The sequence below is a fragment of the Podarcis erhardii genome (assembly GCF_964252035.2).
Source record: "Podarcis erhardii genome assembly, chromosome: 13".
Taxonomy (NCBI): domain Eukaryota; kingdom Metazoa; phylum Chordata; class Lepidosauria; order Squamata; family Lacertidae; genus Podarcis; species Podarcis erhardii.
The window spans coordinates 25,011,297-25,027,654 of record NC_138502.1 but is presented as its reverse complement, the minus strand read 5'-3'; the positions used below and the strand labels follow the sequence as shown (position 1 = coordinate 25,027,654).

The 16,358-nt window shown below is 39.1% G+C and overlaps 2 protein-coding genes across 2 annotated transcripts in view; both read left to right on the top strand.

The window, feature by feature from the left end:
* Window positions 1–3,145: 3,145 nt before the first annotated feature.
* On the top strand, window positions 3,146–4,117 carry LOC309327034 (olfactory receptor 10A7-like; the record flags this gene model as incomplete). Its single annotated transcript, XM_081836073.1, has 1 exon — window positions 3,146–4,117. One exon carries the CDS (start codon window positions 3,146–3,148, stop codon window positions 4,115–4,117), a length of 972 nt encoding a protein of 323 aa, XP_081692199.1.
* Window positions 4,118–6,966: 2,849 nt separating this feature from the next.
* Window positions 6,967–16,358, top strand: part of LOC309327033 (olfactory receptor 10A3-like) — a gene marked incomplete at both ends in the record, with an annotated part of 10,343 nt that continues 951 nt past the window's right edge. The window contains one exon of the mRNA XM_081836072.1: window positions 6,967–7,340. Coding sequence (XP_081692198.1) covers window positions 6,967–7,340 — 374 coding nt within the window. The remainder of the gene's footprint in view (window positions 7,341–16,358) is intronic.

The window sequence follows — 16,358 nt, the reverse complement described above, 5'->3', positions numbered from 1 at the left end:
TTCCCACGTTTCACGCCACCTAGGAGGTGGACCACAGCATCCACTTGGAGCCAGAGGTTACAAAAGTAGGTCCATGCTTCCCCCTTTAAAAAATGATTCTAGCTCATGTATCAAACAAAACTGATAAATATGACACTAGCCTAGCTTTGATGCCAAAAGTAACACCAGATCCATGAGGACAGAATCCTCAGTTTCACTCTAAATTCCACAATAGTTGTTCTCTTAACTCAGTGTAGGTGGGCAGACTAATGAACTGAAGCCTTTCTTCATAGTTAGATTCATTTAAATTAAGCAAGCATCCAACGGGCCCTGTCTCAAACCACTGACAACTACCAAAGAAGATCACATCAGCAGAGAATAATTATATAATGGAAACGGGGGGGAATAAAAGATTCCATTTTTTCCTAAACAGCTCTTTATGGTTTTTCTTTTCTTTTGTTTACAGCTGTTGGGTCCCCATTTGTTTCTACAGTGTTTTGGAGTATAACATATATTACACATGTATCTCTGCGTCAGATAATGCAAAATTTCCTTCTGAAAATATTATCCTCTGTAGACTGATATACCTATTAACAGAATAGTCAAGGGATATTCTTTTTCTGTGTGGTCCATAAATAACTACCCAATGGAGACATTCAACATATTGTGACACTACATAGACATCACAGCTACCAAAGCAAAACTCTGCAGAATAGTGTGGGAAGACAGAAGGGGGAAGGAATGTTAAGGGCTATATCAGAATCAATTTATATACAGTATTATTGGGCTCATATACTGGGGTGATATGAGAGATAATGACTGCAGTCCTGGAAGTAAGTTACACTGAAACAATGAAGATTAATTTTGAGCAAGATCAACCAAATCATGAGTGTTTCTATAGAGAACAGAAGAATACAATGCAGCCTTGAGTTACAGAATAAATCCTTCTGTCATGATATAAATTCAACATTAAGGTAAAAAAAAAAAAAGTTTCATATGTGGATACTTCTCTTACACTTTCCCCGACTAACTAATATCTCAGTGGGGGAGCCTCCAGCCTGGAGGCTAAATGCAGCCTTCCAGAGATTTCCACCTAGCCCTTAGCCTTGCTTCAAGCCATACCATCTCTCGCTAGGCTGTACATAGCTTAGAGTAAAACCAGTTGTACAAAGAAAAAAGTCACATCTGCTGTCCTTCCTACTTTTGCCATTTGTATGTGACACGTGGACAAAATGTGACCAGGCTGAAAGAGGTTCCCCTTCCTTGTTCTATAAGAATTTGCTTGATGTCTTTTTAAAGCCACCTAAGTAAGTGGCCATCAGCATATATTCCATGAATTAATAATTTGTTTACTGCAGTGGAGCTTTTTTTTTTTGTCTGTCACGAATGTACTGTTAATCAATTTAATTAGATGACTCTGAATTTCAATGTTATATACATATAGATGGAAGAATCAAACTATTTTCTCTCCACATTAGTTTTGCATGTGTTCAGTCATGCATCCATTCCATCCTGTTTCCATATCAATGTGCAGTTGTCAACTGCATAAAATTTCACATTTTAAAATATTTCCCATAAAAAATGCATTTCTGAACACACTGTATCCTAAAAGACATATTTTGTACATATTTTAATTTTAGATTGTATGCATTTTGAGCCAAGGTGTGTATCACAAAATTCAGAGAAATGTGAAAACTGACAAATAACTGAGTTCTAAACTGTTCATTAGTCCAAAAAGTGCCGATCAGCTTGGTTCACTTAAAAACGTGGAATTAAAAAATATCCTTAAACAAATTAGAGATAAAGTGGGGAAATATTCTGTCTATTTATTTCTCTCTACCATTCACAGTTTTTCTATACCTCCACACTAATCCCAATTAGATAACTAAACCAGAACTTTGCAGTTTTCCTTACAATGACTGTATCATAGATTTATATATTATTATTCTAGCTGTTGTAGCTGTTGTGGTGTTACACACCACAATATAGTGCTATTTCTGAGTTCAGGTCCTTATTTAGTCAACCTGGTTTCACTTATGCAGAGGGAGGGATCAGCAGGCTTGTAAAAGTCTGAAGATTTGCAGAAATACAAAACAACACTGTAGGAAGTGAGTGGAGACCCTGAATGAGAAGACCTTAAACAGACCAAAAAACAAAAACCCCAAGAATGGTTAGTAGTCCAGAAATAGGACACCATGGGGGAGCGAGATGGAAGTGAAATAACTTGGAGGAGTGCAGCATTCCAACCAACCATCCAACTATATATGAAAACAGCACTGCAGCATTTTGTTTCATAGTCACTTTGATTCCTAATAATTTCCCCAAACTGAACGGACCATTCACAACACTGAGTTAATGGTGTATTCTGGGCTTCTTGGACTGGAAGCCTACAAAGGGAAATTTGTTGGCAGAATTGCACATGCAACATCCATTGCTTTCTGTGTCTCTAGCAGCAGCAGGGATATAGCTGGATAAATAAGTCTACATTTGGTCTCTGTCAGTTTTACATGTGCTCTCCTATATTAATAGCCACATGAAAATTGCATTTAATATGTATTTTCAAATGTGTTTTCTCTGTAAATACATATTTAAAATAGATGATGACACACTTTTCAAATGAGTTGAACATTCAGGAAGTATGAAACCAAGTGGATTACTAAACCCCAGCAAATAAATTAGTCTGGGCTGTGTGGATCTGCTTAGTTTTTTTTAATCCGAATTCACAAATGTTGCATTTGTCAAGCATCCCCAGGCAGCAGTTCCCTGTGCTCTTGAAGAGATAATCTATTTGATGATAAAGACTGATGTAATGAAAACAAAGAGCCTGGTTCTCTTCTATATTCATACATCCCACTGTAAGATCCCTGCTAATATCAGCAAAGTTGGATTTTCTTGCATCTGTAGTGAGGTTTCACAGGACATGTCACAGGCAGAAGATAGCAGAAGACAATCAATCAATCAATCAATCAATCAATCAATCAAAACTTTAGTTTGCGAAATACTGAAAGTTCACAGTGACTTGTCATTAACATGTTAGTACTGAGTAAAGAAAAGGTCTTGATGTTCAACCTTTGGAGAGATAATAGCTTCAGAGTTTAAGGATATGAGAATGAGTCTGGTATAATGAAATAATGTTAAATATTTTGTGTTCGATTTTCTCCAGATGATGCCATTGGCAAAGAGAGAGAAGCAAAATCAAACAACTATTGCTGAGTTCATACTCTTAGGATTTGGAGACCTTAATAAATTGGAATTTCTTCTTTTCTTACTCTTCCTAGTGATCTACTTGGTGACCATGGCTGGGAACCTCCTCATTGTTTTGTTGGTTGTGACTGATCGACATCTTCACACCCCCATGTATTTCTTTCTAGGGAACCTCTCTTTCTTGGAATGTTGCTACAGCTCAGCAATCCTGCCTAGAATATTATCAAGTCTCTTGACTGGGGAAAAAAGTATATCCATAAAAGCCTGCTTCATGCAGTTTTATGTATTTGCTTGCCTCGGAGGTGCTGAATGCTACTTCCTGTCTGTAATGTCTTACGATAGGTACCTAGCTGTATGTAAACCATTGCACTATGCCAGTCTCATGAATGGTAGATTATGTCTACAGCTGGCAGCCGTGTCTTGGGCAAGTGGAGTTTTGGTGAGCACAAGTACAACCCTTTCAGTGTCTTCATTGTCCTTCTGTGGCCCTAATGAAATTGATCATTACCTCTGTGATTTGTCCCCAGTCATCAAAGAAATTTCATGCAGCGACACATATGTTGTAGAAATGACCGCATTCATCTTTGCCTGTGCCTTCACACTGCCTCCATTTCTACTCACATTAACATCTTACATTTTCATCATCGTCACAATCCTACGAATCCCTTCCGCTACTGGGAGGCAAAAGGCCTTCTCCACTTGCTCATCCCACCTCACTGTGGTGGCTCTCTTTTATGGAACGCTGATGCTGGTCTATATGCTCCCACGGTCCAGGGATCTCAGATATGTGAAAAAAATCTTCTCTCTTTTCTATACAGTCCTGACCCCCATGGTCAATCCCCTCATATACAGCCTGAGAAATAAGGAAGTGAAGGAAGCCATGTGGAAAGGTTTTAGGAAGTTCACTGGCTTCATGACAGATCCAGTTTTTTAACGATCAGAATAAATGAAAATAGTTGTCAACTGAATGTGCATCATTTTGAACAGCGGTAAACTGAATGTGTAAGCCATCATTTTGTTCTACTTAAAAATCCACCTCAAATTTGATACAGTGTGTGTATTTAAAATGCTTGTATGTGTACTTGGAGACCTTTGGGTAACAAGAAATTAACAAGTCAAATAAATAAAGGAAGGAAGGAAGGAAGATAAAGGAACACCAACTTTAATTGTACAATATTAAATTGCTGTTATGTGATTGAAATGTGCCCACAAAATAGGGACAGTGGAAGTAACCTTCCCCACGTGTAGCACTCATGGGACCATCATATGTGCAGGAATTCTAGGAATGCTTAGGAATGCTTTGCTTTAATAATGTGTCCTAAAACTATTCTTTACACAATGGGAGTAATTTAAGAAAGGAATCATAACTTGAACATTAAAAAAATTCAGAATTTCTCCTCTAAACATCATAAGATATTATTGGTAAATACCATGGTGATTTTTAAAAAATGCATAAAATTAACATTGAAAAACTTTTGCAGGAATTGAACGTTGTAAACGTTTTGCGGAATAAGCATGATTTTTTAGGAAAATGAAGTTGTAATGTTATTCTTAAAAAAAACCACAGGCGAAGGCTGGCCAGGGCAGTCATCCTCTTATATTCCTGCTGGGATTGACAAAGCATCTGACCCTCACCTGAATGTCATAACTCTCCTGACAGGTGATTTGGTCTGCACCCACAGTGTGGAAATAAAGGATGAGATTGCCCACCAGATACCAGGCACACTACTATTCAAATTAGGCCCCAGTGTTTTTCTTACAATCCCCTTCTCAATGAAGTAATCAATTTTAATCTAGAATTTAAATTCTGAAAACTTTCTTATTTGTTAATTCTAGCAAGTTGCGCTGTGCCCCACTGCTTCAAATTGAGCCCCACTGGCTAGCCCTGAGTCTCATAGTTGCTGGGCTTGAGTTGCCTTGCCCTTGCATGAAGTCTTGGGTTTGCAATTTTGGGAGAGGGGAGACTGCGGCACTGGGGAGAGGGCAGGCTGGTGAGGCCCCCTAGATTTAGAGGCCCTAGGCTTCAGCCTACTTAGCCTATACATAAATCCAGCAGTGCATCCATGTTCTATCACTGGCATGTCCACTTAAAAGAATTTCAGGAAGTGTATATGTGAAATTAAGAAAATAAATTGCCCCAATATGCACCATTTTGCATTTGTTTACAATGGACATCCTAAACAATTGGAATTCACTTTAGAATCTATATAAAATATTTCTTCAGTTGTACAATTGAGACTGATTCAGCAAAAAAGAAAAGAAAAAGAAAAATATTTTGGGTGTACAGGCAACTCCCAATTTTGCGTGGGGATTGTTTTCCAGGTAATTGTGTGCTTGTGTGTAATTGCATGCAGTTGAAACACCCTGCTCTATGCCACCCTTGTTCCACATCTACTCTGGCAACCTAAAACGGGTTGTCTGTACTGGACTCCATAATGCCCCTACAAGAAGGCATTGTCTAACTCAGATAGATGCTGGAGTTGTAATACTGGAAATAGCTCATTGAGGCTTATGACCTGGGAAAACAAGATTTGAATCCCCACTCAGTCATAAAGCTCATTGGGTGACCTTGGGCCAATCCTGTCTCTCAGCGTAACCTATTTCACAGGCAAAACAAAACAAATTCCTTCCAGTAGCACCTTAAAGACCAACTAAGTCAGTTCTTGGTATGAGCTTTCGTGTGCATGCACACTTCTTCAGATACACTGAAGAAATGTGCATGCACACGAAAGCTCATACCAAGAACTGACTTAGTTGGTCTTTAAGGTGCTACTGGAAGGAATTTGTTTTGTTTTGACTATGGCAGACCAACACGGCTACCTATCTGTAACTGGAACTATTTCACAGGGTGAAATAACTGAACATCCTTACTATATTTGAATGTACTTTGTTTAAACACCAACTTTGTTTGGATTCCTGTTGAGACATTTGGATGGCATGCATCAATCTGTATGTGTAAATTAAGATGGATGACTTGATGCTTCTTGTATTGTTAATGTAAGTTGACCCCCCCCCCTTATTCCTTGTATTATTATTTTTCTTTTGCTGTGCTTTTGCTGCTTTTCTTTCTTTAATAAATTTGCAACAGAAACGCCATTTAACAACAGGTGTAATATTTTTCTATCTCTATAATTAGCAGTAATCATTACAGTGCTTCTGCTAATTACACTGTAGAAGTATTGTAAAGGGAGTTTCTTCATTCTGCTTGTTGTAGATCGGAATGGGCTCATTTATTTAAGTAGTTTGTTTCCAACATTAGAGCATATTGTAGCACATCCAGAGACAGTGTCAGCCTTAAGTTGCTTGGGTGATTTAAATGAGAACATCCTACATGAAAACCAAGCTGCATGTCAACCACTAGTTTTCCAGAAAACTGCAGTACAGGGATTTTGACAGCATAGCAGCTTTTATTAAACACTTGTAATTAAGGTAAAGTGCTTCTCTTTTCTCTTTTTAGTGAACTGGTTCTTTTTTTAGGGACTGGGTCCCACATGGTATGAGGGCACTGAAAGGTTGACCATAAAGCCCACAGGAAAGGTCCACTGTCCCTGGTTAAGGGGACAGATATGGGCATTAGGACCGTGTTTAAAAACAAAATGAAACAAAAGTATTGTTAGGCAGAGACATATCCTACTGTGAGGCATATCTCTCTCTGCACTTTCTGCAGCAGTTGAAGGAGACTGATGAAATTGAGCTTCCATTGTCTTAGCTTTGTTGACTAAATTGTTGCTCCTCCTCAAAGAGATCTGATGGTTTATTTCATCCTCCCACAGAAAGAAACCTATGGGAAGAGCAGGATGGAGAAATCAAACAACTGTCACAGAATTTATCCTGCTAGGATTTGAGGATCTCCCTAAACTGCAAGGTCTTTTTTTCCTGGTATTTCTGATTATTTACTTGGTGACTGTGTGTGGGAACCTTCTCATCACCGTGCTCATTGTGACTGACCGACGCCTTCACACTCCAATGTACTTCTTCTTGGGGAATCTGTCTTGCTTGGAGATCTGCTATAGTTCAGCTGTTCTCCCAAGAATGCTGACTAGTTTCTTAACTGGCTTGAAAGAGATTTCATTTGCAGGCTGTTTTGTGCAGTATTATGTATTTGCTTGCCTAGCAGGAACTGAATGTTATCTCCTTTCTGCAATGTCTTATGACAGGTACTTAGCCATTTGTAAACCACTGCGTTACGCAGTCCTCATGAATGGCCAGTTGTGCTTCCAGCTCTCAGCTGGGTCTTGGGTATGTGGGTTTTTGGTCAGCACCATTACAACCATTTCAATGTCATGGTTGTTCTTCTGTGGCCCCAATGAAATAGATCATTATATATGTGACTTAAAACCCATGCTAAAGCTCTCCTGCAGTGACACCTATTGGATGGAGCTCACAAATTTTGTTTTTGCCTGCACATTCACTTTGCCTCCTTTCCTGCTCACCATGACCTCATACATTTATATCATAGCCACAATCCTAAGAATCTCATCCACTACTGGAAGGAAAAAGGCATTTTCCACCTGCTCCTCTCACCTGTCGGTGGTCAGCCTGTTCTATGGAACACTCATAATGGTCTATATGCTCCCAAGAGTCAGCATCCTAAGGCATCTTGACAAAGTGTTTTCTCTCTTTTACACTGTCCTCACTCCAATGGTCAACCCCCTCATATACAGCCTAAGGAACAAAGATGTAAATGAAGCTTTGGGGAAAATCCTTGGAAGATGCCCACCTTGCCCAATGCCTTTGAGAATCCATATTGGAAAACTGCAACAATTTAGTTGATAAATTAGATGTGGCTGCGATGATCTCTCATATTTAATGTTTTGCTTTTGTTTCTTGGGATAAAATGTTCTGCTGTGAGATTTGGAAAGTATGTATCAATGGGATCTGTACATGTTCCTATGAGACTAATGAGGTGCATTAGAATTGTGGGGGGGACCACCCATAGATACGGGGCCAGTGCTGATCTATATAGGAACATTTGCAGCTGGCTGTTATACCTGGTTATTTAATGTAAGAAAATGCACATATCAAGCAGGACCAAAGAATTCAGCTCAACATTTCCCCCCGGGAATATGGGTGCGAAGGAAGCCTTTTTGTGTGGAGGTGAATACAGTACATTTTGAAGCTTAACTTGTTAATATAATACATTTTGCCAGTGAATGATACCATTTTGTCTTTACATTAAAAAAAAATGTTTTCCTGTTATTGGTGGAAAGTTAATAAAGAAAAGGCGAATTCCAGACCTTTTACTATATCACTGATTGCTTGCTTTCTCCACTTCCTTGGTCCATTTAATTACTTATGAAGATTGCTTATCCCAGTTGCATGAAACCAGAGGTTTATACAGAAATGAGACAGCGCCTGTGAAATTGGCTTGTCTGCCATCTATTAAACTTCCAGAAGCTGGGGAACAATTTCATTTTATCTCCTAAAAACATGTTAAGTGCAAATATTAATTCTGGGGGATAGCTGTCAAATGTAGTTTATTTATTTATAATTATGCATATTTATTTATTAAATTTGCATACCACCCTTCATCTGAAGATCACAGGTGGTTCATGGTATAAAAAATAAAAAAGGAGAAGACAAAACAAAGGACAAAAACAGCAACAAACTAATAACCTCCCCTCCCAAAAACACATTTAAAAGGACATAGAATGTTAATCAGACAAAGCCAAATGCTTGGTTAAAGAGAAACATTTTTGCCTGGCTCCTGAAGATATGTAATGAAGGTTGCAGGCAAACATCCCTGAAGAGAGCATAACACAAAAGAGAAGCCACTGCAGAAAAGACTTATTTTGTGCTGCCACCCTCTGGACCTCCTGTGCAGTAGGCTCATGAAAATAGGTGTCAGGTGATGGTCTCAGGATCCAAGTTTGTTCATAGATGAGAGGTGGTCCTTAAGGTATTACAGTCCCAAGCCATTTAAGGTTTTATAGGTCTAAACCAGCACTTTGAATTGGGCCTGGAAACTAATTGGCAACCAGTACAGTTGGGTCCTCAAGATTGGTGTACTATGCTCAAACTGTCTTGCCCTGGTGAGCTACCTGGCTACTAAATTCTGCACCAGATGAAGTTTCCAAACCATCTTCAGAAGCAGCCTTATGTATAATGCATTGCAGTAACCTAACCTAATTGGTTACCAGATCATAGGCAATAGAAGTTAGGCTATCCCTGTACAGATAGGGGTGCAGCTGGGCCACCAGCCAAAGCTGATGGAAGGCATTCTGCGCCACCAAGGCCACCTGAGCCTCAAGCGACATAGATCCAGGAGTAGCACTAGATCCAGGAGTAGCTCTAAGCTGTGTATCTGCTTGTCCATTTGTGAGAGGAAGATGCCTATTTCTCGGATTCTTTTTTTAAAATGTATCTTAGAATTGTTGAGACCTAGAACAAAGAGTTTTCTTCACTCATAATGTACAAATAATGTTAAAGGATTGCATCTAATCTTAGTCATACGTAGGCCCATTGAAATTAACAGACATGACAACTGGTCCATCCATTTGAGAAGGACTACTATGAGTAGAATTTAATGACAAACTTACGTTTTCAATTAAGTCATATAGTTTTATACTGTTTTAGTAATATTTCATTAATATGTATAAATTTGATTAATGTATTTATATTAACTAATATATAACCCCCAGATGTTTCTGCTATTCCCTAACTATCCATAACCAAATTGGACTTTAATAGTCCATTCTGATTCTCAGTTTTTACTGGCAAAATATCTGGTCTGGCAAAATTAACTGTAAACCAGACACCTTTCCATATCTGCAAATAAACTTATTTTATGAATCACTGAACAAGTATGAATCCCTTGAATTCCAGAATCCCATCTGATTGTTTCAGGAAACAGCTCCATAGAAGTACAATGTCTTTCTGTAGTCACAACTCAGTGGATTAATCAAAATAATAATAATTTTGAAAAGATAAAGTTGGCATTCTCTTTGAAATTGAATCAACTTTTTGCCTAGGGTGAAATTTCCTGATTACTCCCTCTGGGATGAAACCTGCTTAGATGTTTGAGTTTTGAAACATAAAAAGATAAAGTCACTGAAGTCATGTTCTGTTTCATCAGGTGGAGATGTCTCTGAGCCACAAACTGACAGAACACAGAACTTTGCTTTTAATTTCAGAAGGGTAAAATGCTTCTAAGGAAATTCATTCCCAGGTTCTTGTAGGAAGGATGAAAATCAGCTAAATGTCTTGGTTTGTAAACTATTAAATGAGGGTGAGAAAGTCAAAGCTAAAGTTTAATGCACTACTCTTAATTCCTTCACTTCATTTAAAATAATGTGTAGGCAGTAAAATTGCTCAGTATCTAATTATTAGGTTTGTGAGCATTTACCTTCTTCCTAAAAGAACATACTGTAACATACTATTTTCAAACTTCTTTATTTAGTTGTTGCCACAATTCTTAAATAGTGCTAGAAGTTTATGCTTGATTCTTCATGCTTAAATAGAATCTTAGATACAATTGGAAAGGCATATAACATAGAATTCCAAGGACCCAAGTAAGAGGTGGAAGGAAATCCGGTGCAAACAAAGTAGCAACAAAATAAGTAGATAAGTAACATAATATTAAATTTCTCTTTAGTTTATGCATACATGTTAAACATTGGAATGTTCATAGTGTCCAATTTTATTGTGAATATTGATGAGTATGAAAAGGATGGCTGTAAACAAATTGAAAAACCAATAAAGATGTCTATAAAAAATAATAATGAATGGGGCAAATGTGCCCCTTAAGGACCAGGTGCTCAGCCTGGGAGTCATTTTGGACTCATAGCTGTCCAGGAAGGCGCAGGTCAATTCTGTGAGAGAGCTGATAAGATGTGGGACTTTCTATTTTTAAAGTATTGATTCATCAATTGCCTTTGTTTCTTGACATTTTGATCCTTTCTTATTTGCAGTTTGCACCTAAACGCATCCAGAAAATTACAGCACATTTGATGAGTTTGTTCTTCTGGGCATCCCAGTTCCCAATCACTTAGTGATAATCTTCTATCTGCTTTTACTGACATTTGCATTGTCATTGTTGGGGAACTTGACCATTACAGTTCTGGTTTTAGTTGATTCTCGTCTTCATAGGCCAATGTACTTCTTCCTCTTAAACTTGTCCATCCTGGAGATAGCATTTACATTATCCATCACCCCAGTCACACTTTCTAACCTCCTCTCAAAAACAAAAACAATATCATTTTGTGGCTGCATAACTCAGTGCTTCCTCTATTTCTTCCTCGGAGTGGCAGAGTTTGTGCTCCTGGTTGTCATATCCTTTGATCGCTATGTAGCAATATGTGATCCACTACGCTATGCTTCAATCATGAGCTTCAGGCTCTGCTCATGGCTTGTCATTTTTTGTTGGTTGGCAGGATTCATTTTTGTGATTTGGCCTGTTTCTGCTATATCAAAACTATCATTCTGTGGCTCTAACATCATCAATCATTTCTTTTGTGATATTGAACCACTCCTTGCTCTCTCTTGCTCCAGTACACACCATATTGAGTTTCTAGATTTCATAATTGCTATAATTGTACTTCTGGGATCTTTGGTATTAACAACAGTGTCCTACATTTCTATCATCTCTGTGGTGCTGAGAATCCCATCAGCTACTGGGAAGAAGAAGGCCTTTTCCACTTGTGGTGCCCACATCACTGTAGCTTCCATCTACTATGGAAGTGCCATATTCATGTATCTGAGGCAATCAAAGGGATCATCCCTGGATCTCAAGAAAGTGGTGAGCATCTTAACAGTGGTGATAACCCCTGTCCTCAACCCTTTTATCTACACCCTGAGAAATGAAAAGGTGAAAGAGGCCCTGAGAGACGTAATCAAAGGAAGGTTGCATTCAAATGTACATATGAAAATAAATAAATGATGGAAGGAATATATGTTTCCCTTATCTTTTTTCAAGATGTGGCTGAAACAATTTCATGAATCCATAACATGGAGTGGGCAGGGCAGAGTGGTGGTGCTACTGTTCTGGCAGTGCAGTGGCAATGATTTCTCCAGGATGGGGATGGAGTTGTGTGGTGGAGAAATTAGGGGAACTCCAGCTTTGCAGTAACATCCTATAGGTATGTCACCAATCTAGAGTTGCCCAGCCTTTGCCCCTGCCTCACCTAATCCCATCAAAAAGGTGTAACTCTACTTCTCACTCACTGGTGATGAGATTAAAGAAAGTTCACATGAAACATTGGCAAAGACTGTAGGACTCCACTGCACTTCTTTTTTTATTTTACAAAATGAAGTTTTATAACAACTTTAGAAAATAATAAAGCAGTCACAGAGTGATTCAGAAATGGAGAGAAATGAAGACTGGCAAATGGGAAACTGAACGAACATGAAATTTCTTCCCTAACCCATGCTGGATGATAGATGATGATGGTGATGATTCCATTAGATTCCCCCACCTTTTCTCAAATTCTACACAGCTTGATATTTTGCAAATTTTCAGTTGGTCTTAATACATGATTTCCTCATTTTTTAAATGTGGTTTTATTTAACAAGACTTGTATACTGCTTGGTCAAAAACCAACCATCTTATGTCAGGAGTGCTCTGATGGTGTTTCCTGCTTGGCAGGGGGTTGGACTCGATGGCCCTTGTGGTCTCTTCCAACTCTATGATTCTATGATTCTATGATTCTATGATTCTAAGCCCATTTACATAAAATGCTATCTGAAGCACCAAAAGGTCTAACATGGCAGGAAACATTTTGGGTTGTATCCAAACTTAGTAATGCTTACAACAGATCCACTAAATTTAATGATATTTAAGTTAATCATTATTTATGTGGGTCTGTTCTAAGCACAGCTACATCTGGACCTAACACTTTACAAATATAGACCAATGGAGTAATCCTATAGCAATATTTGAAGAACTGGACAAGAAATACATAGATAAATAAGTTCCCATAAATATCAAGCATAATATACAATATTGATTCTTTTTCTTTCTTTCATAGTAATGGGACTGAAACCTGGACTGCCCCACACCCTGGATATCTGGGTCCCAATAATATGTGTCCGCCTTACACACAAACTTTGGCCCTGTAGATATAAAATATGAGAATGGGTGTATGTATTGGGGGCGTTTAACTCTAGGACTTCATTAACTATGCCTTTGAGCAATCTGCTATTAGTCCCTTTAATTAGATCATGTTTCCAATTGGGGAGTTGGTGTAGATGTTTATTAAAGACTGAGAATTGGAATTACAGTTTCTTTACAATTAAAATAAACATTGGAGTACCGTTACAGCAATATATGTTTTCATAAAGTAAAAGGACAATATTTAGTTATTTGGAAAAAGTTTACACATGAAACAAATGTTTGTAAGATTAGCTGCGCCTTCTAATTACAGGATGAATCCTCATCATACTGAGTAATTGGCAAACCTCCATTTAATTGTAAACTCTCCCAGTTGTATTCCATTCTTCAAATTCAGCTGCTTATTATGAGTCCAATGTGGCCTGTTGAAGTTTGTGCCTTGGGGCTTTATTTGACAAGGTCTCTCTGAGGTTATGGGCCTTGTGTGTTTGTGGCAACATAAAGTTGTTACCTTTTGACTTAATTAATCCTTAATTGCTCTCTTCTTATTTAATTGGCTGATTAGGACATAGGCTGTGCCTCCTGCACAAAGGTAGTAGATTTCTTCTTAGTTTTACATAGAACAGAATTGTTTGTTTTTTTCATTTAAACATATTAAACAGCAATGAATAAATGTATTCTGAATGAAACTGGAAGAAACGATAAAATTATTTTCCAGGTCATCTACCTGTCCGTCCATCCATCCATCCATCCATCCATAAGAAAGAAGTTGATTTCATCAGTGGTTTAATCATAAATTTGAAGCAAGAATCTTGACATAACAGTCCCCCATCCCCACCCCCAAAGGGGAAATTAAAATGCAGGCAACTATGATGTGGTGTGTGTGTGTGTGTGTGTGTGTGTGTGTGTGTATCCTATGGAGCAGGTGTACATCACACATTGTGTCCAGCTTGTTAGGGTCAGCTAACAGACACATAACAGTGATCTGGAAAATGATTGTGTGGCTTTGTACGTTGGACTTTGGCTACAGTAAAACCTGGATTCCTATCCTCAATTGCCCATAAAGTTCACTGGCCTGACTTTGTCACTGTCTAGATGTAGCCTCTCACAGAGGGTTATTATGAGAAATCCCAGTATGTTGACAACTTTTGTGGTCAAGGTGCTTTGGATGTCCTGTGTGGTGAGCCCCCAGTAGTTGAAGGCCTCATAGGATTCCCTGGGAGTCTCCACAGTATCACTGGACTTCTGGGAAATGTGGGGCTGCCTGGTCTAGAAAAGGTGGTCCAATTCACAGCAGTAGCCCTACTCGAATCAAGAATTCCATATTCACCCTCCCTTGGGGTTAGGTCTTTTGTTGGTAACATGTTTGGTGACTGGTTGTCAGGGATGGATATTTTTTTTTTACTCTCACCTGATTGGCCTTGGGAACTGAAGATTTTGTAAAATAGGTTTATTAATTGCTTGCCTTTGACACTTATGCAGCTTCACTGGTCACCGTTAGAATTTTGCTTTACAGTCCCTGAGGGGGAGTAACTCAGACATAGGTTTGTACATACATATACAGACCGTCCCAGTGGCCAGTTTACGTGGTTGAGCTGATAATTAGTTCTGCCCCTTGAGCTGCCATTTTGCACTTAGCTCCTGAAGGTAACCTGAAGGTTGCTTAGCTCTTATATAGTAGACATGTTGCCATCTGACAGGTTGGGAAGGCTCATTTTGAAAGGTTCATATTAAATTGTAGGCAGTGCTATTTTTCTAGTAAAAGAAGTGCCAGAATTCACCATGAACACCTCCCTCATTCTCTGAGAATGGCAATGACACCCACCTGAGAGGTGCCAGAACTGAGTCCCAGTGAGCTCTGGCTAATGAAAGCCAGTCTGTTGCTTTCTAACACATATTTAATGTAAAGAACAGATACCTGCAGGCCCTTTAAAACAGTGAAGAACTTTGGCCACAAGATTGAGTTTGACAGTTAGGTTAGTGTGGGGAGTTGAATGAGCTTTTATGGGATGGGGGTTGAAGGGGATGGAGGATTAAAGGAAGGGGGGGGTTGAAGGAGCTGGAGAAGTTGAGGGCATGGAAAGAACAGTAAGGGAGTGGGGGAGCTGAAGGAGCTGCAGGAGGTGGGGATTGATGGAACTGCAAGGGTATAAGAGAGTTGACAGAGTTGTGAGGAGATGGTGGTTGAAGGTAAAAAAAAAAGGAAATGTAAAGGACCCCTGGGTGGTTAAGTCCAGTCAAAGGCAACTATGGGGTGCAGCACTCATGTCGCTTTCAGGCCAAAGGAGCCGGTGTTTGTCCACAGACAGCTTTCCAGGTCAGCAAGACTAAACTGCTTCTGGCACAACAGAACATTGTGATGGAAACCAGAGTGCACGGAAACACTGTTCACCTTCCTGCTGCAGCAGTATCTAATTATCTACTTGCACTGGCATGCTTTTGAACTGCTAGGTTGGCAGAAGCTGGGACAGAGCAATGGGAGCTCAATCCGTCGTGGGGATTTGAACTGCAAACCTTCTGATTGGCAAGCCCAAGAGGCTCAGTGTTTTAGACCACAGCGCCACCTGGTCAGTGAGGGGATGGCGTATTTTGGCAAGGTGTAAAGAAAGGGGCTTTGATGATGGTGGGGGCAGGCCAGGTTGGCAAGCAGTGAGAGCAAGGGTGGTAGCCCCCAGTAGTGTCTTTATCAACAATGCACACATTTCCTCACATAGTAATCTTGAGTATAGCTAGAGGATCATATGGTGGAAAGATTGAACAGAACAAGCGACTGTTTGATCCTACATGAATAAATATTACTAGTATCTGCTGTAAGCAATACTAATAATACTTAGTTGTTTAACAATTATGGTGGATAGTAGTAAGCAACTAAAAGAACAGGATGGAGCCTCTAGTGTCCATTGTAGCCATTTGAAGATTTGAATGTGGCAGATGATCAATGATGTTTTTCAACCCATCAAAGGAATATATATGTATGATTTTTCTTGGAGATCCTAAACAATTAATCAGTTATCTCTCTAGAGGGTCAATCTCAACAGATGCAAGAAAGGTTGAAAAGCGACTATGGGAAAGGATATGGTGATGATTCTTCCAATCAGCCTGCTTTCCCTGATAAAGGAAAGGTAGA